Raw genomic sequence first — 27,816 nt, 5'->3', positions numbered from 1 at the left:
AAAACTTAAAACATCGATAAACCATTGCAAAAATCAAAGTAAAACTGTTTGTTACAATTGTGACTCAGATCTAAACAGGATGATGTTAAGATACTTTTTCTAAGGCCACTGGTAGTCCTTGTTTAAGTCCTACCAAACAAAGGATGAACCACCTAGCTTCTATGTGGATTTTTTGCAATATCATTTTGTTATGAAGGTTTGAAAGATGGATTTAGTGAACTCCAGCAGTACAGCAAATTCCAATACTACCCATCTATGCAAAACCCCCTGGAGATGGAAAGAGATGGAAATGTGCTCCAAACCTGCAAAAATCAGCTTTCTGCAGTAGATCTAAACTGTAATATCAAATTAGAAATGATTTTTGAGGAATTTGCAATTAATGCATGAACTGAAAGGTAGATGGGGAAATACAGAAGCAACATCTCTCAGCCAGTAACCAGAGTTACTGAATGCATTACAAGCACATCCAAAAATTCTTGACAGATCAAAAGTAATTTCTAAACCCCCACCATGACATTGTAAACTAGAGAGCGGCCTGTGAGATTCTTCATTTCCAATAAATGAACTTGCAGAGGCAATCAGAGTTAATTCAAAATACCCAATATCCCTAAGACAGCTAAACATGGAAGTTGTTCAGACAGTAGCAATTACAGGGGAAGAGCAAGCAGAGCCCAGAGTACATTCTGGGCAGCTTAAGTTAAATGAAGGATTAGCACAGCCTGTTCACTCTAACAGAGGCTTATTTAATAGTTTGACCTGGCAAGTCTTTTGTCACCATGGAGCTTCTCCAGGCTTCCTGGGACAGGTGAGTGACAGCCATCCCTGGAGGAGAGGAGAGTTGGTGTTGAAAATTTTATGGCATGTTTCCAGTGTCAGAACCGTTCTTCTCTCCAGTAAAACGAGCTGCTGCACAATTCTGGGGTTTGTTGTTGCATGGCTAAAGAGGGAGATGAGCTTTTTGAAGTGTTTTGTTTATTGATTGTCAAAAAAAAAGGACTTGACATTTAAATTTTAAAGATACTCTGCACACTCACTGTATCCACTGCTCTGTGAGTGAGCAAATGCTCCCCAAACTACCCTCCTTTACGAGTCAGAGCGCCCAGGAGATGAATAGGCTTCGTTTATATTAGTTTTCAGTTTAATCTCTCTTCCTGCCAGATCTTTTATCTTCCACCAGGAGAGGAAAAAGAATTAATAAAGTATTCTACAGATGCAGCATATAAACAGAGCAAAGCCCCAAGGTGCTGAGGAGATTAATAGGGCCTGTTGTTGAATCAAACTGCTCACTACATTGAGCTGCTTGGGTTAAGCACTCTCAGGTGGTGTTTACACTAGCAGTAAACAAATGAAATGCTTTAGGAAACGGACCACTGCCCAAGTAGCTCATACAAGGGTGTTTCACTCTCCTGTTGGTGTCTGCTCTTCCATTTTCCTCAGGAAGCTGCTTCAGGCAACGGACTAGGTCAGCCATACCTTAACTTCAGCTTACCTTGATTTGTTATTGTGCATTCTGGCTTTAACAAGGTTGGTTGTGAAGTCTTAAGGGAGGAAGCTTGAGAAAATTCAGAAGGAACTAGGATGCAAAAAAACCTCCTAAGCAGTGCTTTTCTGGATAGCACAGGTGTGTTCCTCTAAGTGTTCTCTAAGAGAAATTCAATGTTCAACTAAGATAAATTGGCATCAAGATCTTGCAACCAAAGTGACTGTTGCTAAATCAACAACTGGCAAGGACAGAACTTGACTGCTGTGCAAATGTCCCTCTCCAGCATTCCCAGTATTCTGCTGTGTCAGTTTTCCTGCTAAAAAAGACTTTGTTCTGGCAAAGCCGTTACTGGAATAAATACATTTGGAGTAACTCAAAGATGCAGTGTTTATAGCCCAAATGGCATCATACCCTGGAGGGCTTAAACTTGCTAAGAAATCTGCCAGAAAAACGCTAAATTAGTGGTTTCTGCCTTGGTGTGAATTTTAGCAGCCTTCCACATTTGGGACATCTCATCTTCATTTTCAGGCAGACGTTGAGGTGACCTGCCAGGAGCCACGATGCACTTCTGATGAGCAACGTGCACAGATAACAGTGCCAAAATCTACAGCTAGCTCCTCAGCAATTTCCAGAAGTGTTAGTAATTTTGAGCAGGGAGCATGAAAACAGCTGGTATTATTTAAAAACTGAACAAATCTTTAAATTGGCTGATTCCATTGCTGTGGTGTTGCAACACAGACCAAATGTCACCTCTCCCTCACTATTTCAGCCATGACTTCAGGGAGAATTTGTGTCACCAGGCTGTGGAGAAAAGAAGTCAGAATATTTAATTTTCAACATGTTTAATTTCTGACCTCTTTGAAAACTTGAAAATGTAATTTGGGCATCAGAGGAGCTCGGTGTGGAACTGACAACCAGGGTTTTATAGCACTGCCAGGGCTGTTTCTACCAGGGAATTTTCCTAGGACAATTAGACTCAATGCTGAATTCTATCACTAGGAAAAAAATAGGATTCAGACATGTAGAATCCACAGCAGAAGCTTTCTCAGGTCTTACAGCAAAAGGCTGATTTGGCACAGAGAGTCACGCTCCTACACCTGCTTGCAAGCTGGGGAGGAAGATATTCCAAACCGACCATGAATTTCATTAGAGTCCTTCCACCAGAGCCACTCATGGGTGTGGTGGTGTGATGGCCTGCCAAACAGATGGGTTGTGAAATACACAGCCCATCTGTCTTTATCATGCTTGTTTCCTCTTTTATTAAAATGTTAATGAATATAGTTTTTATTTATTATGCCATGACATGTGCAGCATCACTTTCCACTAGACAAATGTGCAATCTGCATAACCGTGTGGGCTGACAGGAAGGTTTCTTCTGCTGAAAAGAAACTTCTTCCCAAAGTTCCTCTGATGAAAACAAGCTCAAGAGCTCTGAGCAGTCAGAGGCTTTTTCTCGCTTCTGCAGGGCTTTTGACAAGCACTTCCATCTTTTTTTTTTATTATTATTATTATTTCACATGTTAATTATTCCAACAGACTCTCCCTGGAAGGTTCACCTCTCAAACCTTGACCCCAAGATGACCAGTGTCACCGTGAGTGGACTCACCCCAGCCCGGACCTACCAGTTCAGGGTGTGTGCAGTCAACCAGGTGGGAAAGGGCCAGTACAGCACTGAGACCAGCAGGTACAGTAACAATCAATATTTGTGTGCCAAAGGCACAGTAACCTACAGTTATTGGGAGGAAAAAAGCGCTGGTTGTGAATGAATGGATCAAATATCTTTGGGGAGTGGGACAGTTGGCATTACCCAGGCCCCTGGAGCCAGGAGTGATTGGTGATGATGGCAGTGAGGTCATGCAGGAGATCAGCACACGATGGGAGAGGTGTCCTCGTGCTTCCAGAGTATCAGTTGAGCAGGATCTTGGAAATAATTTTTTGCTCTTGTGCTAAGCCCCAGCAGTTAGCCCGGGCAGGAGTACAGCATCCACCCTGTCATCACAATGTCACTTCTGGAACTCACCCAGAGGTGACATAGAAGGATAGCTTCATCAGACTTAGTTTCAAATGCATCCCCCTTCTTCTGTGAACCAAGGCTTGCTGCGAGCTTGAATTGCAGAGCAGCTGAACTCTAAATGGCTTTTTCAAAATGTAGGAGTTTGATATGAAAAATATTGAAAGAACTGAAAGAAACAATTTGGAAGGAGTCACAGACACTGGACCTGAGCTCTTATTCATTCAGGCTTGTAATCTTTTTAAAGAGTTGTAGCAGCCTGAGTGATTCAGAGAGAATAGGGTTACCTCAGCTGTCTGTCTTGTTGCTTGCTTAACTGATTTCCCATTATGTTGATTTGTTGTAACTATTTCATGCATGTCTTCAGCAGTTTGATCAGTGTTACATTTCTTGCTAGTCATCAGACTGTGATAAAAGAAACTAGTTCACTTGGGCTGGATACAGGAAGTAGAAGTATTATTTCTAATTTATTTCAACATGTCCATCACATTCTTTTGTACTCAGGTTGATGTTACCAGAGGAGCCCCCCAGTGCCCCACCAAAAAACATAGTGGCCAGTGGACGAACCAATCAGTCTATTATGGTGCAGTGGCAGCCTCCTCCTGAGAGTGAGCACAATGGAGTTCTTCATGGGTACATCCTAAGGTAAGTGCTTTCCTAACCTGGAAAGTCCAGACGTTGGTCCGAGTGTGCACGAGGGAATTCAAACGGTGTGACTTAAGAGTGTAATAAAAATTGTCTCTAAAAATTTGTCTCATTAAATGCATTAGTTATTATTTGCAAATGCTGTGGCAGCCTCGGTTTGTTAAATATGAGAGAGGGGTCACAAGGGTGAAGGCACTTAAATTCTGGCCTGTCTGTACTAGAGAGTCAGTGAGCTGGGAGCTCCCTTAGCTGCTCCAAATGCACTGCCTGAGTGGACCAGCTCCCTGTGGAGACTCACAACATCCAGATAGCTTTTTTCCATATTCAAAGGGAATTGAAGCACCAAGTACTAGAAGTGTTCATGTGGGAAGCTGGTACAGTGCAGCCTATGCAGATGTATATTTGCTTATTAGAATCTCAGCTTCCTGCTCGAAAGGTTAATTAAATTTATCAAAGACACAACAGGGCTCCTGCCCTACAGAGGAGCAACAAAAGAATCAATAAACTTCAGTTTTGTGCCAAACAAAATGGAGAGAGGGAATGACAGGTCAGATGCTTCATGGCAGACCTTGATTTGGTTTTGAAAATCAGCCAGTTGAGTAAGATTCTTTCAGCCCCATTGCTGTTTATTAATGTGAAACACATTCAGGCAGGTAACTGGGAATCCTGAATACATCCAGTCTTTCTGCTTGCACAGGACTCGTTGTGTTGGAAAGGGTGTTGCCACACTGTGACTCTTTGCAGAGAATTTCCCTTCTGTAATTTTTTGGGACTCAGTATTCACTCCTACCCAATTCAACTACAGTTTACTGCTCATTTGGCATCCTACATATCCTGTAGTGGCAGCAGCCAGCTAGGGCCACACCTCTAGTGAGGGAGGCATTATCTAAATTAGAGTTTTTGTGGGAAACTCCCAGCCACTGACATAGTTCCAAGTGATGGTTGCAGCCTCCTGTGGGCAGGCTGCTGACATTTTTAATACAGTGTCCTCCAGAACTGTAAAAGATAACTAAATGCTACAGTTTAAATGCCAACATCCTGTTCATGCTGTGCTCCTACTTTTGCTGGCATGGATGGAAAGGCTTTTGTTATGTTAAGAGCATTGGTGAGCTCCCAAAATTGTGCTGGAAAGTTCCTTCTCTCTGCAGGCAGAGTTGAAGTCTGTTAATCTCCCTGTCACCTGTACAGACCCATTAACACTGGTGAGCCACTTGTACAAGTGCCTGTTTGTGCAAGATTTTAGAGCTGGACTCAGTTTGGAAGCTGTGCCAGCCATCACTGACAGGTGGGGAAAGGTGTTTTAGGTTCTCCCTATGGATAGAACCTTGTCCTGAGCCTTGGGTACCCATTTGCAGAGGGTACAGATGTTCTTTGCTTCAAACTGGTCTCTTCACCAGTAGGATCACTTCCTTAGATATTCCCAGTGAGTCTTTCCCAGTCTCAGCATTAAGTCCTTTAAAAAGCAATCCCACGGCCTCCTACTTCTGGCAATCTGTGCTGTTTTCTCCATAGAGCATTTTCAATAATGTTTAACATTAGTATTTTCTCCATCATCTATCAGCGTGATTGACCCCTGTCCTTGCCATAACATCTCTTTCCATTTTAATAGTGATCGTATTCGTTATGCTCAAATTGTGAACATTTTTGATGTCTGCATGCTTTGTCTTGACTACAGAGCAGAGAAACCATTTATTCAACAGGAATTTAAGATTATCACATAAAAGCACAACTGTCCCAGGTAATAAACCAGGCAGTCCTTCCAAGTGGAATTGTGTGGTCACAGCAATATGCACTGCAGGAAAGTCTTTGTGCACTGATTTCTGTTGGATTAGGCTGTAGCAGAATGAAAAGCACCAGGCATCCCAGAGACCCAAAGCTCAAGACATGCGAGATACTAAATTGATGGAACACCTGATCTTTAAAAGTGAAGGTGCACTGCACAAGTCATATGGAGTGTACATCAAACTCCATGGTGAGAAAAATCGTGAAGACATGACATTTCTGAACTGGCCTCCTTCCTCTGCCCTTTTTCTCACCGCCACTATTGCATTTAGAGGTCTGCCATGCTAACAGCATAACAGATTAAATCACAGGAGCACTCCACGCCTTGTCTGCTAGGTATGAGACAAAACATTGCTGCACTAAGAACTGACCTTGCCAGGGAGCATAAACCCTGCACACGAGGCAAAAGAGAGAGAAAGGGGGATATTGCACAGAGCAGAGGAAGATCAAGATGTTCAGTAAACTCAGCTGAGGGCTGATATTTATTTCCATTTGTATTTCATAAATGGAATAACTGCAGCGTAGCATTACAGATATTAAATGTGCTAAAATATGGTCAGGCAAGGAGCTCCTCAGAAGAAAATAGAGGTGTTGTCAATGACTGAGAACTGATCTCTCTATAGGAAGACTTTGGAACAAAAATCTGTGCCGAAATACATGAAATTGTCCAGTCATAAACTGCACCAATTTAACCTAGATGAATTTAAAGTCTGACTGTAAGACATCACTGAAATTGTTCTGTGTCAATAGATTGCAGTGAAGCAAAGGATGACTAAGAGTGCATAAAAGTTGTGTGGTGAATAAAAATACAAATGTTTCCATATTTGTCTCTTTCATGGAATAGTAATGTCTTGTGTCCCTTATTTGGCCTCTGGTTTTCTGATTTTTTCGTGAATTAGCATATTGTAAGCATCCACTGTACCACTTTCTGAAAGGAAGGAAAACAAACAGTATTATTCACATTCACAGATTTGCAAGGTTTGTTTGTTTTCTGTAATTTAGTTCTTCTCTGTAGTTTCTTGGCCTGAAGAGACACATCAAAGGGGCTTTGTTTTCTGGAATACAGTTTGTACATGGGAAAATATATTCAGTGTTTCAGCTTCTCATGTCTGAGCAGAAAGTTTGTCAGGATATTTATCAGCTATCTGTATTTGGCACAGCCCTTCTCCTGGGACTCCAGTGCTTACCCAGCCCCTCAGTCTCAACTGTATTCCATCCTTATTTTAAGCATTCTGTGAGGTAAATCCTGGTGGAAGCCAGAGATGCCAATGCCTGTGATTCCAGAAGGTCGGAGCCCTCTGAGCTTTTCCTTTTCAGATTTCAGAGGAGAAGAAAAAAAACATTTCTCAAGCTGATTTACAGCAGCACTCTGATAAAAATCACATCTGGGCTATTTTTTGTACTAAATCATAGCTTTTACTAGACAAGCCACATTTAAAAAGCTGTAATTTTTCTGCAACCATAAAACAGGATAAAATACCCGTTTTGTTTAGCCCTGAGCCTGTAATCTAAGTGAGATCAGATTATAAATACTATAGCAGTCAAACATGATATGGTCTTATCAGGAGCTACTCTGTTCTTTCTGATTATTTTTCATTATTCTTTGTATAATTCTGCTGTAAAACTTTGCATATTGCCTCTTCACAAAGGGAGCTGTTTTGCCAGTCAGGGTATTTGCTTTAATTGATACCATCTAATTAACTAGCTAATTTTTCTCCCCATATGGTAGGTATCGCCTGGCCGGCCTCCCTGGAGAATACCAGTATAAGAACATCACCAGTGCAGAAATCAACTACTGCTTAGTGAAAGACCTGATCATTTGGACCCAGTATGAAATCCAGGTGGCATCTTACAATGGAGCTGGGCTGGGAGCCTTCAGCAGACCCGTGACAGAGTACACTTTACAGGGAGGTGAGCAAATGAGACCAATATCTCCATTCTATTTCCAGTTTATGGCATTTTCCTTAGGAGATGTGCTGTCTGGTTGTCCCACCTAACAGCTTGTGAAATGGATGGTCATTTCAGTCATATTTGATGGACAGCTTGGAGTAGGAAACACCTGCACATTTCAAATGCTTGAGCAGAGACAAGTCTCTGCTTCTGTCTCTGTTGTAGGAAAAGTTCTGAGTGAATTCAAAAATTATCTATTTTTGTTGACCCTCATAATGACATGTTGCCACACTTGCAGGTCGGAGTCAGCTGCAGCATAAGTAATAAATAGAAATGCTGACGAGAGTGGGGTCCTGGGGAATGGATTTATAGGACCTGTGACAGGCAGGGGGCTGAGGTTACTCTGCCAGGAGAGTTAGAGAAAATATGGCAGGGAATTGGTTTTATCATGGCCAAGATATGCAATATGCTGCATATGCAATATGGGAGACAGAGGCAGAGTTAACCAGCTGTGTTAGTTCTGATAATCACAGAATACCTTGTTTTAGAAATATGGAATAAGTTGTAAGGAAAGTGCAGGGAGGGAAATACAGCCTGTGGAGACAGTGTTCTGAAGCATTTCAGGAATGCTGCAGACATTTGCAAAGAGGAAGATAAAATTATCTGTAAAGCCCTGATTTTTATGCTACAGCTCCTCCACACCTTTCTAAGTGCTTTAAGAAGAGTATAAATTACATCAACAAAAGGATATGTAATTACTTTTTACAACCAGTGTAAGGCATGTTTACACCTCTAGATTGGTATAAAAATCTGTAGGGTAATTAAGTACCAGGCCCTTAAAGCTTTCATATATTCCCATAATTGCAGGGTTGTACTGGATGCTGAGCACTGGACAGTACATGGGCTCTACTTCATTGGACGTGAAACAATTACACTGTTTTAAAAACTTGCAGATTTATAGTACATCAGTTAATTTTCAATCTGTGAAGAATATGTAGTTGTTTGCTAATTGTTGCTAGGAGTACTTTGTAACATGATTAGATACAGTTTGAGGTGTGGGAAGATCTTTAAGAAAAGATTATTCATATGCAACACTAATTAACTACAACAATTAAAGGAAGGACTATCTATATTTTTTCTCAGGGCATGTGAAGTCTCATAGTTTAGAGGAGCCTTGACACACTCAGCCTCATTCTAGAAGTATTTATAGCAGACCTTGAAATGTTTTTCTTAAAGTCTTCTCCTTGCAGCCAGGATTAATGTTTTCTATCCCACTAAAGACCCGATCTCTGCAGAGAATTGGTTTGCACACAGAATTTGAATCTCTTTTGTGAATATGCTTGTAATTCATTACTTTGTTTATTTGCCCATTTTAAGCTATCATAGCACCTTAACCTTCCATCCATTAAGGCTCAGGTTTGGACTTCACACTCTTTTTTCTTAAACCCTGTAATTGACTCTAATTTCCCTGGATATTATGTGCTGTTATTATCATCCTTTATTGATTGGCTGTCTGTTGTCATTTATAAGGATATAAATCCTCTGTTATAAATTAGCTGTAGTCAGTCCTGCATTCATATTAATCAGGAAGGGTGTTTAGACTGCAGGCCAACCTGCAGTGGCCTGTTTGTCTTTATGTAGTTCCTGAATGCTCAGTGCTGGGTAGAAGAAAAACTGGGTATTTCTCATTTATTTTATATCAATATTTTCTAATAGCTGTAAATAACTGCTTCATGGATGCTGCCATCTCCTAATGAATGCTTTGCTGGGTTTCTGTGCAAATCACCAAGGCCATACGGCCTGTTCTATAAAGAGTTTGAAGCCTTTCTACATTTAGAACTGAAAAGGGAGACTGGTTGGTATCAGTATCATTTGAAACTGGATTAATATCAAGTCTCCATATGTCATATGCTGCTGTCTGAAACTCTGCTCCTTTATGGGAGTTGGGAAAAGACAGGGAAAGCCAGTGACTGTTTCTTGCTCCAGAATGTCCTTCCTAAACCGAACCAGCAGGAGTAAGGAAAAGCCACGTGTAAAACTGCCTTGTAAATCATATTCTGATTTTAATATGAGCAGAGATAAATGTCAAAGACACACACTCCCATCCATCCCCCTCTCCTACTACCAGCACCACTGCCTCTGTTCTGACATGCATTAAATGATGTGAGCTCTGCTGGCAAGAACCTGTCTATCTGCAGATGAAAAATACCTGCACCACCTCACACTAATCAAGCGTGCTCTGCACTCAGACCCTGGGAGGAAATGAACCCCGGGAGCAGATCAACCCATTGGCAGGAGCACATCAGCATATTGGCATCTTTGTCATAGGGGATATTGACTGGCCATATAAGCTGTGGATTTATACCAGAAGCTAGTCTATTAATCCCTTATTAGTCCTCTGGCATTGCTTTAGCCACTGAAAACTAATCAGCTACTCAAAGCTCATCAAAAATCACCAACTGGTAGAATGCAGCCAAACTCACGAGATGCTGAGGGATCTAAACTTGTAGGCAACTGATGCATAATGTCAGATAAAATGTCAGAGAGACTTACTGGCAAAGCACTGAACATCCAAGCACTGGGGTCAGGCAGGTTGACTGTCTCTAAAATCTTGAAAGTCCTTTCAGAGTGATATTCAGCCTAATCCTTTGATGCTGTGTATATATAGGTCTTCCTTCATCAGAGCTTCTCCAGCTGTTCTTTGCTTTGATGTTACTTTTCACAGGGATTTTTGCCAGCCTTCTGCATAGGGCAATTTTACTTATTTAAACAGTGTCCTGCAGGACTTTCCATTGCCAGGTGAAAAATTGAAGTTTCCAAATACCTTTCATGGAAGAATAGCTTTGTGAGAGGTATAAACATCTTTCTGTGGTGACTGCATTGTTTCTGCTCTGTGCTATTGGACAGGTTTACCTTTTTCTTCAGGTTGATTTGATAAAACAGCAGCTTCTGTCCTTTACTTTGGGTCTGTCCCTTTTATCTCTCTAGTGTGAGTATTTCTGAACTTCCCTCTCTTTGATAAACTCCCACTGCACCTTAGATTTAGGCAGGGCATGCTTTACAAGGAGAGACATCACTTCCATCAGCCTCTTTGCATTGACATTAACCCACTTCTATTTCTTCTTTAAGTGCTTGTCTTTCTTCTGATGCATATCCCAAAAACCAGTCTTATTTCCTGAAGTTCACAGATCTCAACATGTAGTTCAATGTTGGTTTATTTTCCCTTCTGTGCTGTGCACCAGCACCTCTCCAGGCCAAGCAACTCTGAGCAAAAGGCCCTTCCTGAATAAAAGAGTGGGTGAGACACCAAACTAGTGAGTCTTGATAGTGTGGAGAGAGGGATAAAAGCACAAGTCTGTTCAGCCAGGCCCAAAGTGATGTCTTGCTCAGGCAGTAGGAGATGAATCAGAGAAATTTATATGACTGAGGTAGAAGAGCCAGAGAAAAACCAGTTAACTGAAAGCTTCCTGCTTTATGGAGGAAATAATCTTGAAAAAGGACTCTCTGAATGCAGAGTGTCCTCTGCAACCATTCAGTTTTATCTCAGTGAAAAGATACTTCCATTAGTTTTTCCTGGGGCTTTCTTGGCAAAAACGTCTTAAAGATCCTCATTCACTTCCTTTGGGGAACCTCCCAGTAGCCTTGGAGTGTCCATGGCTGTTTTGGGCCCAACTTCTCCTGTGCAAAAGCAGGTTGGAGTTGTAGTGGCTCGATTTTTATCACTGTTAGGTGTCCTTTGCCATCTACTGCTTTTATTTTATTTTTAAGGTATTTTATAAGGTGGTGAAGTTAGCAGTTGTCTCAGTCAGGCCCCTGGCCCCCAGTTCTTAACAAAGAAATAAAATCTTGTCCATGTGAGAGACATACAGGAGAGGAAGGAGGCATTTCCCAGCTGCAAGAAGCAAAACTCATCTGTTAGTGCCAAATCTCACACTACTGAATTTCAGAATTCAAATTTTCAAATGTGTGGAATTACAGAGACCACTTTTCCTGTGCACCCACAGAGCACCTCCCAGAATGTCAGCTGGGAGCAGAGGGAACAGACTTCACAGGAGGAGTTACTTGCCTCCACATCCCCACCGAGATGTGCAGCTCAGCACCTCGAGCTGGTGCATTAAGGGAACAGCCAAATCCTCACAAAGAGGAAAACCTGCAGTTCCCCCAGCCTGCCTTACTGAGACAGGGAAGCTGTCACCTCAAAGGTCAGGAGCTCCAGAGGAGCAGGAGACTTTTCTCCAGGCCTCTGTTGGAGATCTATATTTAGGGCCAGGAGTCCGGCTGTCAGAAACTCTGCGGGATTTACATGCTATTTGCACATAGCTGGAGACAGAATAATTACATGTGCACATGCTTAACCTTAATGCCTTCTCTCCTCTCAATTATCCTGTCAGCAAAACCCTTTTAATGGTTTTTATCTCCAGTGCTTCCATGACCTTTTCTGCTTGGAATGCTGCACATTAACCCGCAGTCCCGGGGGCTGAGCTCTCCGTAGGTTTCCAACCACGTGAACTTTATCGGGGGGAAAGTAACAGTTGGGTTTTTTCTGGCCAGTTTGACCTGAAATTCCGAGATGACTCCCAGATGGGTCTCTGCTGTGAGATGGTTTTGGAATACTTGCAAGCATGATGAAGTACAGGTTTAAAAACTGGGAATGTTAATGCTTTGGGATTACTCTTGAAACACCTATTTGACATTGGCAGCTTCTGTACAACTTGACAACAAACTGGTAGGAAGAGGATAGATATCCACCACTAAATTAGAAAATCCTTTATGTGGACAGTCACAGCTCCAGTAAGTTACTATCCGTGATCTTGGAAAAGTATTTGAGATTTGAAGTGACCAGAAGGTCAATTCTGATTTAGCTTCCGTCAAACTTCTTTTCTTTTTTTAAATGCAAAACTGTTCAGATACCCAAGGAAGTCTTTAATATCAGGACATAAAAGGAGAATTTTATACTGGCACTTTGAAGTAAATTTGAGATTATAATGCCAATATTTTACTGATTAAAAATATAAAAATGTGTTACATTATGTCTTCTGCAGCATAATTAAGCCTATGCATATCAGATGGACCATGTTCTTTCCATCCTTTAAATGCATTAATTGAGATGCAGATGTTGAATTTTCAATGAAGATGTTCAAAGAGGAATTGTGATATAAATCATGATTTCCAATGTTCTGAAGGCTTTATGTTTTCTGTTCATAATTTTTATCATTTTTCATATTGTAGCAGGTACTTTTTTTGCTATGATTGTATATTCTTGTTTCAGGAAATTACCTCCTAATGCCTAAAAAATATTTCCCTTTTTAAAAGAAATAAATAATGCATTTGGTTATCCACACATTTCTAAAACTGTAGTAAACCTATCCTCAAGTGCTTGCCTGAGCTTTTTAGAGGGCTGTAAGGACCACAAATGAAAACTTGAAGCTTGTTAATACAAATTTTTCTTCTCTTAAAAAATTTGTAGTATTTTGGATTGTATCTAAAAGATTCATCAGGCTCTTATAAATAAAATCCATGTGATATTGAAATCACTGGAAATTTGCTATTCGTTGTACAGTAGCTATGGGATCCTTCCCTAAAGGAAATTATCACTCTCCACATCTCCCTGACAGGAGGGTGTAGCCAGTTGGGGGTCAGGCTCTTCTCCCTATGAACAAACAACAGGACCAGAGGAAACGGCCTCAAGTTGTTGCTGGGGAGGTTTAAGTTGGATATTGGGAACAATTTCTCCGCCAAAAGGGTTGTCCAGCCCTGGCACAGCTGCCCAGGGCAGTGGTGGACTCACCACCCCAGGAGGGATTTAAAAGCCTTGTGGATGTGGCACTTGGGGACACGCTTCAGCCGCGGCCTTGGCAGCGCTGGGGGAACGGTCGGACTCGGTGCTCTCAGAGATCTTTTCCAACCTGAATGGTTCTCTGATTCCACATAGATGGAGTTGTAATGTAGCAGTTCGACAGAAGGAAGAGGAATGAGTGGAGAGGTTGATGCTCAGCTGATTTAGCCTTCCTGACAGGAGGAGATGAATCTATCAGTGATATCCTGGTGACTTTCTGATAACAAACCAACACGAAGGCTTGTAATACAATTTTATCCTGCACAGTAATGAATCTCTGGCAGTTACAATATCTGAATATGCAAATAATGCAGGAAAGTAAGAATTTTGATTTTAAAAATTTTATGCATGTTAACCATTAATTATATGAAGCATTGCACACAGAAGCAAATTCAAATATATCTTGTGGCTCTCATAATAAACAGTTTCATCAAAGAACATGAATTAAAAAAAAAATGCATTTAGTAGGGGACTGTAGCCAAAGCAACTCATTATGGCTGTAGAGTGACTTTAATATTTATGACTGTATCTCAGGATGATTTGGTGAATCTCTTAACTACAAAAACTTTATGATGTCTACAGGTCATTCAGATAATAGTATAACCTTCCAAAAGCACACAAGGAATTATGACACATGGCAGGAAGTAGGGCCTGGATTTTAATGAAAATTTAGAGTACTATCAGATAAACTTTGGTTTCAGAACTCAATAATTATGGATAGTTCATAAATTGTGACATCAAGTTTTAAATTAGGGCAAGAAAGTTGTGACTAATATGCAGTTACTGAGGTTAAAAAAATGTGCAGAGCTAAATTGTTGAGCCATGGTTCAGCCTTCAGGGAGTTTTAGTGACAGAGGGCATGAAAGTGGATGTTCTTGTCATTTCAAACCTACATCTTTGAGGATTTCTCCATTTTTGTGTGTTGATATTTCTAGACTGTGGATGTCTCTGATAATTGTGCACTGTCCTAGCTCTGTTGGTTCCAGTCTTACTGTAGTGTGTACCCCAGTTAAGAATAATGCCCCTTTATGTCTCTTCCAAACAAAAATAGCTTTTGGTGGGAAAAGGGGCAGTTTTGCATTTTTGAGCTTATTTTCTTCATTTCTTCTCCACGCAAAGACTCATCTTCCAAAGGTGGTTTGAAGCTTTAACAGTTTGGGACCTGTTTTTGAAAAGTATGGAGCAAAACACCATTTCTCAGTGGGAATTGTGGATATTCTTTAGAAGCACAGATCATTGGGCTTTGGTAGAAATTTTCCCTTGGAAGCAGAAGGAACAAAGCCTTCCAGGCTTCAAAACCACTTGTGGATAGTTCCTCTTTCATAGAATACAAATGCCCATGCCTGTCAATAGTAATATATTTGAAGCATTATTAAACTTCTTTTATAGGATTTAAAGTGTCTTAGTCCATTTTACTTACTCAAGTAGCAGTTTTCTTCTTAAACTTACTATAAGCTCGATAATTTCAGAAAAATAGACCTGTCTATTAATATTCTTTCCACTGAGAACTATAGAAATGACATTTTAAAGCAGCAAGTTGAAGAAATTGCCTGGAAGGAGACATTATATTAAATGGCAAAATATTTAAGTGCTATTTTTGGTTGTTTGAAGACAGGGTGCCTTTATGTTCCATGCTTTCTTTTGTATTGAGAAAACATCTGTCTAATTAAATCCTTGGCATAAAATGTTTATGCAACTTTTAGTAGATTAGAGGATGTATTGGCTCAGGATATATATAATCAATTCAATATACATGAATGCATATCATATCAAGATAAAATGAGAACATCTCCCAATTCCCAAGAAAAATCTTTATTGCATGTGATATGACTGGTCCTAATTCTTTAAGCAGCAGTAAATAATAAACAGATGCTGTTGCCAGATTATAATTCACAATTAGAACCTTAATTGTGGGAACTCCATGTTTTGTTGTCTGATCTGGGGAATTGAGTGGTATTAAAAGACTCAAGAAGTTTCTTTCAGAAACTGTTCATTGTCTGTGCAGTCATGGATAACTGAAAGAGCTGTGCTCACCTGTCCTTACCCAGCTTCTGTCTCAAGTCTTTCTGAGAAGCTCATCTGCAGAATAATAAGCTGCAGAAACCATTTCTTCTCCTCCCCTGGAAAGAATCTCCAGTGCAGAATGAGGAATTAACGCAATTACCCTGCTCTCCAACACGCTGCTGCTTCCCAAGAAGTGCATCCTTCTCCCAAGATTGTTATTACTCTGTGACTCACAAGTGACAGTCAGTGGGTTCTGGGTTCATTTTTCTCTTTTTCCTCCCCCTTCCTCCTCCACTGTGTTTTATTCCATGTCCCTCTCTGCTGACTGGGAGCAGTGCCCACGGCTCCACCGCAGAACGTGCAAGTCGAAGCCGTGAACTCCACAACCATCCAGTTCCTCTGGAACCCTCCACCCCAGCAGTTCATCAACGGCATTAACCAAGGATACAAGGTAAATAGAAACAAGGTTCCTGTAACTTCAGTGTTTGCCTTAACAGTCCTGGTATAAAAAGAAGTTGAATCTGATAACCTCTGAATCTCCAAAGTGACTGTATGATTTCAGGGGTGTCTTACATGGGTAAAACAAAGGGAGAAGTGAACAGTTGTTGCTCCTAGCAGGGCTTGGAGCCACCTGGTCTAGTGGAAGATGTCCCTGCAGGATCTGGCAGGGGGTTGGAACTGGATGATCTTTAAAATCCCTCCCGACCCAAACCTTTCTGTGAATCTAATATTTGCAATTTACCTACGTTCTGAAAAGGGAACATGTCATAGGCTAGAAGTCCTAATACTTTTGTCATCTTCCTGGGAAGTTTCCAAAACCAAAAAGCAGTTCAGTGTCAGTTTGGAAACTCACCACATGTCATTGTACCACTGAAAACCAGCTTGAGATTTCTATTTACACTAACGCAGAATTCCCATTCATTTCACTAGGAACCAAGACATCACACTAAATATTTGTCTTAACTTTCCCACTGTGATGATTTGGGAGGTATAAGAGTGTAAAGTTTATTAAGCATGCCCTGATGTTACCATGGTAAGTCCCTGCTGATGGGACAACTGGCAATATCTGTTACAGAGTAGGGAGTGTTTAACACAGCCCTCACTGGTCCTCTGGCCAGTGGAGTGTGGGCTAAGGAGGCAGTTGGAGTGGTTTATTCCTGCCCCTCAGGAAGAACTGCTTGACAGAAACTCCATCAATGGTTTGGCAGTCAGGGCATAATAAATGAAGGGTTTAAAAGTGTTCATGGAAAGAATGAAGAGAAATCTGGTAGGAAGGGAAGAAAGGTTTGGTTTATGAGCAGGGAGGAGGAAGGTTGATTGAGGTGTTGGGTGAAGGAATGTGGAGTGGGCTGAGAAGAATGTGTAGTTAGAAAACAGGCTGTGAATTAAGAGATTGATCATGGATTTGAGATGTTTCAGAAGACTTGATCCTTCTCCAAGAATGTCTCAAAGTGATGGAGAAACTGAGACAAACAGAGGTATGCGTGGGTGTTCCAGTATTTTTGCCCACATCTATGTATTTTTCATAAAGACCAGCAGTGGTTTCAGAATCCCACTGCTGAAGACCTAAATACCTGCAGAGGTGTATGTCTGCTGTTCCCAGAGATAGAATCAGCTCTCAAGGCTCAGTGACTGACAGGGCTGCAGGACAATATCCTAAAAGCTCAATACAGAAGTAGTACTTGGCTTCTGTTCAGATTCTGGAGAATAAAAGCACTTTTGGGGCTCAGTGGACTTCAGTGCAATACAATTTTCTGCTGCAATTCCAAGCACAGTGAGCCCAGATTTGCAGAAGTCTTATTCCAGATTTTTATTCTCTGTTGTATTCAGAGTTTCAGTCTTAAGATCCTTCGTCTCATTCCATAGCTACCTCTAATTTATGTTTTCATTTCTTGAGCAATGGTATAAAATAACTGAAATCATAAATTGTATCTGTCAGCGGCCAGTGAAAACCTTTGAAATTATCAAAATTTCTATTTCTTTGGATTTTTTTTGATTGCACTAGATTGCTACAGTTTTACCATTCCTGTTTCTCACAGGGATTGTGAATTGCAGTACAAAGATCATGTGAGAACATTTCTGTCACTTACTTTTATAGCCTAGCTTTGTGTATGATTTATAAATTGCTAGTAGTCAAAGTTAGGCCTTTGTGTTTTTTAAGGATTAAACCTTTTTTAAGGTTTTTCCTTAAACTGACAGAATTGTTCACCTGTGTTTTCTGCATGTTTCCTGAAGAACGTGCAATGAAATGCACTCAAAAAAGAAGTCAGTCCTCCAAAGTTATAAATGCCAATTGTAATCCACAGAGGTGATTTAGAAAAGAAAATAAAACTTAGTATCCTCTTCAAGCACTTTCCATTTTTATCTTTTCTTTGAAATTTATTTGCATTTCAATAAGTTGTAAAGTACACCTTCTCAAATATGAAATATTTCTAACAAAATTACTCTTTATAGTCCACTAACTGTGCTTTTTGATTTTCAGAGACTAGACATTGGCTAAATGTGTCAAATATGGCTCATTAATTTCAGGTATCTATTCATGTTTATGAGCCTGAAATCAATACAAGTAGCAGGATTTACACAGATACTGAGTCAGGTCTAGAATTTTAACACATTTTATAAGCTACAGGCAAAGGATTTTTGGACAAAATAAAAATTTCACAAGCTTTCAAGCTTTAGACCCCCTAAGCCTTTAAGGCAATTCCAAAAATTGTTTCAAAATTTCAAAGGCATTTGCCAGAAATGAATTTTTTAAGCCCTCATTTAGGTACCAACACATAAGGTATTGCACTCTCAAAGATATTGATCGCCCAGAACATCGGCTGAGATGAATGAGACCTGGAGGAACTGAGCTCATCTGACAAGCCCCCTATTTTAAATGCATGAAAATATGTCTTCAGGAGTCTAACTTTTGGGACTCGGGTGTTGGAAATTGTAGTAATCATCTTTACAACCATTTTCTATTCTTTCTGTAGTTCCAGAACCGCTCAAATCATTCACAGTGGGGATGTCCTCAGTCCACTGATGGTTTTAGTGCTCTCGGCCTTTTAGGCAGGGCTGCTCAGAGGGGTGCTGGGCTGGCTCTGGGAGGGGAAGGAGGATGTGTGTGTCCCCTAATCCCACCAACCTCCCCAGACAGTGGGATCTGTAAAGGAACCCCAAAATAAGATAAAGCATTTATGTCAGAGTAGCACTGAAAGTACTTTTCTTCCTTCAGCTTCCTTTCAGCAGCAGAGAGTGGCCAGGCTGATGAAAGGCCCATGTCATACGGGTAATAATTTGCAATAATTTTGGCACTGTTCAGTAGCAGACATTGAGAATTGCAATATTGGTGTATCATCACTGGTGAGTGTTACAGACATCCCTCCAGTATCGCAGTATCACTGCTACATCCATCTGTTCAGCATCAGAGCTGACAGTAGTTTAACAGCATTGCTTGGTTCTTTACAATCAGATTAAGATGGTTTTGGCAGCCAAACATACTTTGCCTCCAAATAGACACAACTTCTGATGAGAAGCTCATCCATATTTAAATTTTCCAGCTTCTGGCCTGGCCAGTGGATGCTCCAGAGAGTGTGACTGTGGTCACCATCGCTCCGGATTTCCATGGAGTCCACAGTGGCTGCATCACCAACCTGAAGAAATACACCACTTACTACACCTCAGTTCTGTGCTTCACCACGCCGGGGGACGGCCCCCGGAGCACACCCCAGCTCCTGAGCACCCTGGAGGACAGTGAGTATCCCCAGCACTGCCAGGGAACCTCAGCACTCAGGTTTGGGTGGGTTGGATAGAAAAGCCAGAATTTTTAAATCTCTGTGCTTAAGTTTTGATCTCAGCTTCACGATCAGTTGGCAGTCTCTTCTCAAGTTACCTTTCAGATGGTGTGTTCTTTTAGCCTGTGGCAAATATTTGATTTTTTTCTTTTTTTCATTATGGGCTGAACCTGGATGAATTTTTTCACACTGATGAGAACTTCACAGTCTGGTACAGCCAACACACAATGCGTTGTTTGTGTCTGTGAATCCTTGTGCTCTTAAATCCATGTTTGGGCACCCAAATAAATATCAATTGATCTCCTTAGGAAGTGAGCACTGGAACTTCCTGTGGAGGTCAATGATTAATTTGTGATTGTTTCCTTCTGTTGTTCAATATATTGAAAATGTCTGTTTGTATACTATATTGCAAACGTTTGTGTAAAAGAACCAGGATCATAACAAGGCAGTATCTTTTATTCTGAAAAAATGGAGGCAGGGTGAAGTAAAATGAGATAGTTTAGCATATAAATTGTTTCCTGAATCAGAAAATGGCTTGGCCTCTGTGGCCCCTTGGAAGTGTTTGCTCAAGACATATTTGGGACTCTCAAGTCTCACGTGTGCCTGATTCAGATAAGGACTAAACTGCAGTGGCCTCGCAGTTATTGTGTCCACAGTGATCTTGGCTCTGGCCAGTGCTTTGGTATATTCCTGTATTGGAGCATCATAAACACTGCTGCCCATTTACAGACTCAAATCAGGATAAAAAGTGTCTAATACATCCATTAAGATATTGTTTTTAGAAATACTGCTTTGCCTTAATAGGGATCTTTTAGGTTGGTCAGTGTTCCCGTAAAGAAAAATCCGATTGTCATTAACATTCACAGAAGTGAGGCTCAAAGTGCTAATCCAATTTTTCATGACATACTCTTGAAAGACCATGGAGAAAATTACTTTCCCATGGATTTTCCTGTTGTGGTTAGTCTCCTCTATATGCTAGAGCTGTGTCCCCAGAGCAGGCTGTAGACTTAAACCAGAGATAGCAATTTAACTACCAGAAGTCTTTGTGACTCACTAATATGAACTCAAACTTGTTTATCTGGGGTTAAAGTAAAAGGTGTGGTGGAAAGAGAAACATGCATTAGGTTCCTGTGTGCAGTATCAACTTTTTTGCCTGTTTTCCTAAGGAAACAAAGCTTTAGACAAGGATGGTTTGTAAATGTGTTCAACTGTCCTTCTTGGGTTCATCTGTCTTCTCTCTCCAAGGACAGTTGAACCCTGTGGCAAATTTCAGTGAAGAATAAGAAACCAAAGATAAAAGACTCCCAAGATTTTGCAAAAATTAATCAACTGGGAAGAGGAAAGGCTGTTAATATTTCTGCTGAAGGAAAGGCTGAAGAAAGGAGCCTTGCAGACTTTCCACAAAGTGAGAGAAGAGGCAGAGCCAAGACTTTGAGACTATCTCAGGGAAATGCTGAGATCACCTGCCATTTTAAACACCAGAAAATTCCATCAGGAAACATAAAACAAGGGAAAACCAGACTTGTATTTTGTAAACCATTTGATGCATTCCCTGGTGTATGCAGCTGTATGCTGCAAGGAGCCTCAGCAGGGGATTTTTTAATTTATTTATTTTTTAATCCTTCAGAATTGCTTCCCTTGGTTTTCAGAGTGGCTGAGAAATTGTGTGCAGGATGGTATAATGCATCTTTGTGGAGAACTCGTTGACTCTTAAGTTGCTTCAGGATTTATGTGGTAGGAAAAAAGATTTGAAAGGACTGTCATTCATGTTTGCAGGTGATAGTTTTCAGTCTATATAGCAGAGTTAGGCAATCCTCTAGAAAAAACTTGTGCAAATGGATCTGTTTGCTGATGAACTGTAGGTCAAACAAAATTTAACATCCAGTCAGAAGTATCTTGTCCTGGCTTGGAGTCACTTGCACCTGTGTTTCGTGGTGACATTAAAATTGGGCTGCAACTGCAGGGGCTAATTGGAGCCAAGCTGTGTGTGGGTTCTGTGTCTGCACATCCCTGGTCCCAAATAGTGCACAACTGCCATGCTCTTGTTGGGTATTCCTGGGATCACTACAGGATCAGCAGTTCTTCTGTGGAGCTTTGACTGCTTGGTATCGCAGAGTGGATTTGGAAACTTTCCTCACTAGGACTGCAGGATTGCAAATGGGGTTGTATCTGACCTACTGGCAGGGTTTGAGCTTTTTTTGTCATAGCTGGAGGGGAATGAGAGACTGGACTAAATTGAAGAGGAAACAAAATATGAAATTGCAGACAAGAAATTGCCAACTGATGTCAGTGGAGCTGGAGGATACTCGGGCAGGGATCCAATGACAGAAGCACTGTGAATATAAAGTGAACAAAAACCTCCTTTTTCCAGTACATCGATTGAGGACAGAACAGTATTTGGATCAAAAATCAGTCAGGTTGTCTTCCTTGAAGGCCAAAATTGAGGGAGGATGGCATATTCTTGACAGTCATTCCATTTTATGCTCTTTCATTGCACACTGGGGAGCTGAATTTTTAAGAGCTCTTTAGCTGCATCATAAAAACCCTTTAAAATTTTCGCACTCTTGTATTCATTTTACAGAAGACAGTTGCCATTATGTTGGACATTTTTAGATTTGTTTTGAGAGAACTTATCCAAGCAGTGGCTTGGTGACTCTGTCCTTGCTGTGACCTTGCATAGGGAAAAAGCTCTTCCCAGATGAGGATGTTCCTGGTGGTGTTGCTACAGACCTGGGTCCATATAAGCTGCACAGCAGTGAACACCACACACCTGCCAACTGAGGGGAAAAATGGCAAATACCATCACCTTCAGGATTACCAGCTTGATTGTGCTAATTAGGTTAGATGAAGAAGAGAGGAAAGAACAAGTTATATGCACGTCTCCTGTTTCCACTCTCTTTAGCTCTCCAGACAATTGGGATGATGGCTGGGTGAAATAATTTATGTGATGATAAGCCAGAGTGTTTCTTCCCAGCTTGTCTTCTCCCTCTCAGTGATGTTTTCAGCTTCCCTTGGCCCTGGCTCAGTGCTGTATTTCTTCATCCCTAACCTTGCCATGTGAATTAGATCACAATTAAGAGGGGTTCTCCTATTAACAGTTTTTCTTTCCTGATCTCCAGAGCCAGGAGCAGTGGGACACCTGAGTTTCACTGAGATCCTGGACACCTCGCTCAAGGTCAGCTGGCAAGAACCTGTTGAGAAAAATGGCATCATCACAGGTATCAGCTGCTATGTCTGCTTTTATTTCTTTTCTGTTAAGTGTGTGTGGGGTGGAATGAATCACTGCAGTGAAAAACTGTTTGTGTAACAGAGCATTTAGGGAGAACTGGCCACTGCGAGCGCTGGTGTCCTGGTCCTTCTTTTGGGTAATTGAGATGTCACCAGGGCACATTTTACAAGGTTTGGGTCCAGTTACTGGCAGCTCATGATTGTGGTGACTGGAAAGGCAGTTTGTTTTGGAAATCAGCTCCCCACAGGGTTTCTGGTCCTGTTAAATCTTCCATAACCTCCACCTGCGTTACTAAATTTGTGGAAATTTGTGAGACTGTGCTTGGCCTTTGCCCCAGGGGTGGGGGGTTCCTGCCCGGAGTTTACAGCTGCAAAATCTGGATTGGCATTGTTAAGATTTGCAATCAGGACCAAGCCTGAAATCAGCAGTGCCCTTCATCTGTGATCAAGTGGCCTGGCTGTGGACTGCGTGACAGAATTTGCATGTCATTACTTAATCTGTTATAAACCACCACAAGGGTTCAGAACTCTCTTGTTTCCCTTTGATGAGTCTGCCATTTGACAAGCTATTTATCTATTTACAGTATGCCAGTGTAGATACAACATCAGCAACTTCATTATTTTTCATAAAGGAAGCTATAAATACTTGAGAAAACCTCTAGTTCTTATCAACAGAGGCAATATTGTTTTCAGAGGGGAAACTGTTACAGCTCCACAGGACGGACATTCCATTTAAGAAAGGTTTCAAGGTTTTGAAGCACAAGAAAGCTCCCAGATTTTAAGTTACTGGAGATAAAAAGCACAGTTGGGAAGGGAGAGGATCATTTCATGTGGATCAAAATATTTTAGTTTGGGAGCATTGACATTGAAGTGTTTAATTTTTTGAAAAAAATTATTATAATTTGTAAGAAAATACACTTTAGGGGTTAAAAATATCAGACTTCCTGACCCTTGACCATTGAAATATTATATCAGTCTAATTTCCTGAAGCATTTTAACTTTGACAGGTCTAATCATTTTGATAGGACTTGTACTTGTCAGTGTTTTCTCTGTGTATCTGTAACGTTTGTATGTCTGTGTTCTGTGCTGTTTGTAGTGTGTGTGGAGTCCTTGTGCAGATCATCTCCTGCTTTTACACCACGGTCACCTTCCTGAAATATGCACTGATTTAAGTGGTTTGAGAATAGAAACTAATGACTCCTGAAAGCAGAGCAGTATTGATTCAGTGAAGATGGCCAAAGCCTTTCAAGCCCAAGAGCTTAAATTTAGGGACCTACATCCAAGCCTATCCAAGATGATGTAATACTGATCCTTGTTAAGCATCAGGGAGCAGCACCATGTTGGTGTTGTAGAATTGCTTTGCTGGAAACAAGCTGCTGCCTCCCAGGTTGGGTTGAAACCTGCTGGAACTCGATGATGGACTGTCTTATATTTGGGGTAAATTGTTCCAGAAAGACTTAACTAAACAAGCTCTGTTGTTCATGACAAAACACCAATGTGAAAATGCCCAGCAGAGTTTATAAGGAAAAAGAAACATCTTTAATGATGCAAATTGCATTTGGGATGGAAGAATAGGAAAATTGTTTATGCCCTTTGAGCACCTCAGAGGTTTATAGAGGGCTGCTTGGAGGTCTGAGTGCTCAGGGAAGCAATTATTCATCATTTCTGCTCATTGATGTCTTTAGTGGACCTTCTTGTTCCCTGCACCAGCACTGGGAGGAGGGAAGCACAGACAGGGTACCCAGCAGCCAACCTGAGCTGGGAAATTGCCCATTACTCTGCTGTAAATCTCAGTATCTTCCTCGTTCCCTCAGTAAACATTGATTTATGAGGCCCTGGATGTAGACAGACAGTTTGTGATTGGGTGTACTGCTCCCGTGTACAGAATTTACTCCATATCACCAGAAAATTATTTCTGAAACTCCTCTGGTCATTAGTTCCCGTTAGGCAGCATTTTGAGGAGTGCCAAAGCACAGGGGAAGGCTCTGTGGCACCTTTCCTGTTCTCACTCACACCAGAGCCAGAGGAAACCCTCTCTGCCCCACACACGTTTCTGGCAGGGATCACGTCTGTAACACAGGGAGTGTGTTTCCACCAACCACATGTCCCAAAGTTCTGCCCATCTGTCAGCCAGCGTGGCTTAAGTGCTACTTGGGGGGTACAGTGGTTGTTGTTCCTTTCCTTCTGCAGTTTTTTTTCATCTGTTTTTGTTATGCTTGGTTGCTTTTGGCTTTGTATCTGCTCACCGTGTGTGTACAGATTTTCTCTTCTCATCTTTTATATGACTAGAATTTAACTATACATCCAGGGCTGAAATATCTGGCAGCAAATGCTGCCTGTTTGCCTTTTCTTCAATTTACACACGTGAACTCAGGACAGTTTTCCTAGTGAACATTTTCTCAGAAAATAGATACATAGAGACTCTGTGCCTAATGGACGGGAAAGCTGGGGCTCATCCTGTGGTCACCAGGGAGAAAACATAAAATGTCCAAAGAATAATCACCAGCGTTTGATATATAACCTGAGCTTATCTAGATGGGAGAGAAGATACCTCAATCACTGAAGATTGCCTGGTGCATGGTGAATGACACTTTCTATTGTCTGTAAGCAACAAATGGACAGAGGGAGCATTAAAAGTCCCCTGCTTATCTTCCTCTGGTTATTTATTGTCTGGAACAAACTGCACCCACAGCTAATGAAAGAAAAGGGTGTTTGTGATGGTCCTTCTGTTTGCAACTCCTCCGTGCCTCTTCACTGAGCACCAAAGGCAGGAGACAATCATCCCCCACCTTTCTGCTCATCCTCTGTTAATAGAGGCAACAGAGTCCTTAAATTTTGTCAAAATGTTCCCACAGATTATAATCCTGCCTGTGCTACATCAACTCTGATCTGATAAATGATTCTTAAGCCTTTTCAGAAGGCAGCAGAACACCACAGTGTTTCCAAGACATTGGTAATTTACTGAGTTAATTAATTCCCACTCAGACACTTGTTTAAAACCAGTTCCAGATGAGCATTCAGGAGTTTCTTCCCTTCCCCTCTGTAGTTCACAGTCAAAGAAGCCTTTGTGGTGTAGATGGAATTGTTGAAGCATCACCTCTCTTTATCACTGCCCCCTCACCTGAAAAGTTAATTAGTGACTATGTGAGCACTCCGGGCCCATTTTCATGCAAAATCAGGTTAAGATGAATCTCCATCAGTAATGGCAACTCACAGAGAGGACAGAGAACATCTCACACCTCTCAAACTCTCACAGAAATATTTGTCTCACCATGCTTTTAGCTCATGAGATGATGTTTTCTTGTTGATTAATACCATAAGGGATTTTGCTACGTCAGTTCATATATGTTAATCAGCTTATCATGATTTTTTATTTTAAAAAAAAAATGGGGAAGAAAAAGCCTCAAGCCTCTCAGCTGGTCTGAATTCCTCATCTTAGATGATGGGAACATGAACCCAGTAGGGAGTTTCTCTAGCCAGTTTGCCTCCTGCATGGTTCACACAGTGGGATTCCTTTCTGTTAGTCCTTTTCACTCACTCCAATTTCACAGGCATTCAAGAGCTATGTGTATTTTTTTTTTTCACCCTCTGAGTCAAATCACAAAGAAAGCTGCAATCAAGCAAACTTTTCAGACACGCTCTCTGGAGACTGGCACAGCAAGGTTCACGTAGGTTCAAACGAGAATAAAGTAGGACTGGGCAGGAGGAGGACAAGCAGATTTGGAGGTAAAATTGAGCAAATCAGACAGTAGAAAGTTTCAAAAGTTCTTGGAAGGCAAGTGGTTATCAAAGTGATAAAAAGGAAGCCTGGTTATGATAGAAGAATAATATGGAGGTCAGGGCAAGTGCAGCTTTGGACAATGCATTGGCTCCATGATGGTTTTGAAAGAAAGGATAATGATTCACCCTGCTGAAGGATTTGTGCGAGGAAGAAGCAGTGGGGAGTAGAGGTTTTTCAGTTCCTGGAAGATTCCCACAATGTTCCTGCCTGATTGTTATTGTCAGATTTCTAAGTATTTCTAGATATACAGCAGTGAAGGTTACTTCAGCCTGGAAAGGGAGTAGCCCTACTAAGCACATATAGATTTTTAATTAGATATTCCAGCTGGTGAGCAGATATTATATTTTCCAAAGTCCTTGTTTCTTCCTGTTTGCTTCACAGAGTTCACAGAGTGAAAGTCCTGTGAGATTATCCCCAGGTTTCCAAGGCATTTCTTAGCAAGTACTGTATTGTCACAGCAAAAAGAGACAGTCTGTTGAGACCTCATGTCCTCCCTCATCTGTAATCTGATAGGCAGATGATGCCCCATAGGGTACCTACATCAATTGTTTATTGGAAATAACAATATCTGAAAAATACTTGGGGTATTTTAGCCAGTTTAGTTTACATTTAGTTTACATTACTTTAGTTTACATTTACCTCAAGGGCTTTTTCTCTGCTTATAAAAGGTGACCACAGTGGAGTGGGGTAAGGAACAATGATCCACCATGGACCACAGGCAAATCGTGCTGCCACAGGAATTTACCAGTCTGTGGGCTGTGGTGAAACTGGGCTGTGGAAGGAAAACTACGGCCCCCTTGACTTGTGTGTGGTTGTTTCTCAGGGTACCAGATCTCCTGGGAGATGTATGGCAGGAACGAGTCTCGCCTTGCCCGCACACTATCCAACACAACCCTGGAGTACAAGATCACGGGGCTCTCGTCCCTCACCACCTACACCATCGAGGTGGCAGCTGTGACCGCGAAAGGGAGCGGGTGGGTCACGTCCTCCACCATCTCCTCTGGTGTGCCCCCAGGTTGGTAAAACTCCATGAAACAAAAGAAAAGGTGCCAATACCTCGTGTTTTGTTGTTCCCGTCGCGGGTTACTTCGGAAGTAATAAAAATGGTTTTGCTTGTGAAGCGTTGAAATTCTTGACCGCGTAATTTAAATTTAATCTGTGGGACAGATTGAAATGTGAGCACGGACACACTCACAGTTGGAAAATTCCAGAAAGTTGAGGCTGTTCAATACAAATACAAAAGAAGTTGGAAGTATGACAAAGTAATAAAGTGGGTACAACACAGAATCCCTTGACATTTACAAAGTAACATACGAACTAAGCCTGAATCTATTCAAAAAGCGTTGCTTTGGGGGGAAAGATAAGGTTTGGATGCTAAGA

The 27,816-nt window shown here is 41.3% G+C and overlaps 1 protein-coding gene across 4 annotated transcripts in view; it reads left to right on the top strand.

Moving 5' to 3' along the window:
- The window catches only part of SDK1 (sidekick cell adhesion molecule 1), a 392,652-nt gene that overhangs the window by 274,056 nt on the left and 90,780 nt on the right, over positions 1-27,816 (top strand). For 3 of the 4 annotated variants that reach the window (XM_017813542.1, XM_017813541.1, XM_017813543.1), the window contains 7 exons: positions 3,020-3,167; positions 3,999-4,139; positions 7,651-7,832; positions 15,987-16,102; positions 19,194-19,386; positions 22,547-22,645; positions 27,260-27,451. In XM_017813542.1, coding sequence (XP_017669031.1) covers positions 3,020-3,167; positions 3,999-4,139; positions 7,651-7,832; positions 15,987-16,102; positions 19,194-19,386; positions 22,547-22,645; positions 27,260-27,451 — 1,071 coding nt within the window. Of the gene's footprint in view, positions 1-3,019; positions 3,168-3,998; positions 4,140-7,650; positions 7,833-15,986; positions 16,103-19,193; positions 19,387-21,824; positions 21,845-22,546; positions 22,646-27,259; positions 27,452-27,816 lie in introns of those variants that run through there. The other variant, XM_017813544.1, reaches the window with a different exon arrangement.

The sequence above is a fragment of the Lepidothrix coronata genome, unplaced genomic scaffold (assembly GCF_001604755.1).
Source record: "Lepidothrix coronata isolate B3197 unplaced genomic scaffold, Lepidothrix_coronata-1.0 Scaffold41, whole genome shotgun sequence".
In the NCBI taxonomy this organism is placed as follows: domain Eukaryota; kingdom Metazoa; phylum Chordata; class Aves; order Passeriformes; family Pipridae; genus Lepidothrix; species Lepidothrix coronata.
This window is presented reverse-complemented; position numbering and strand designations above follow the sequence as displayed.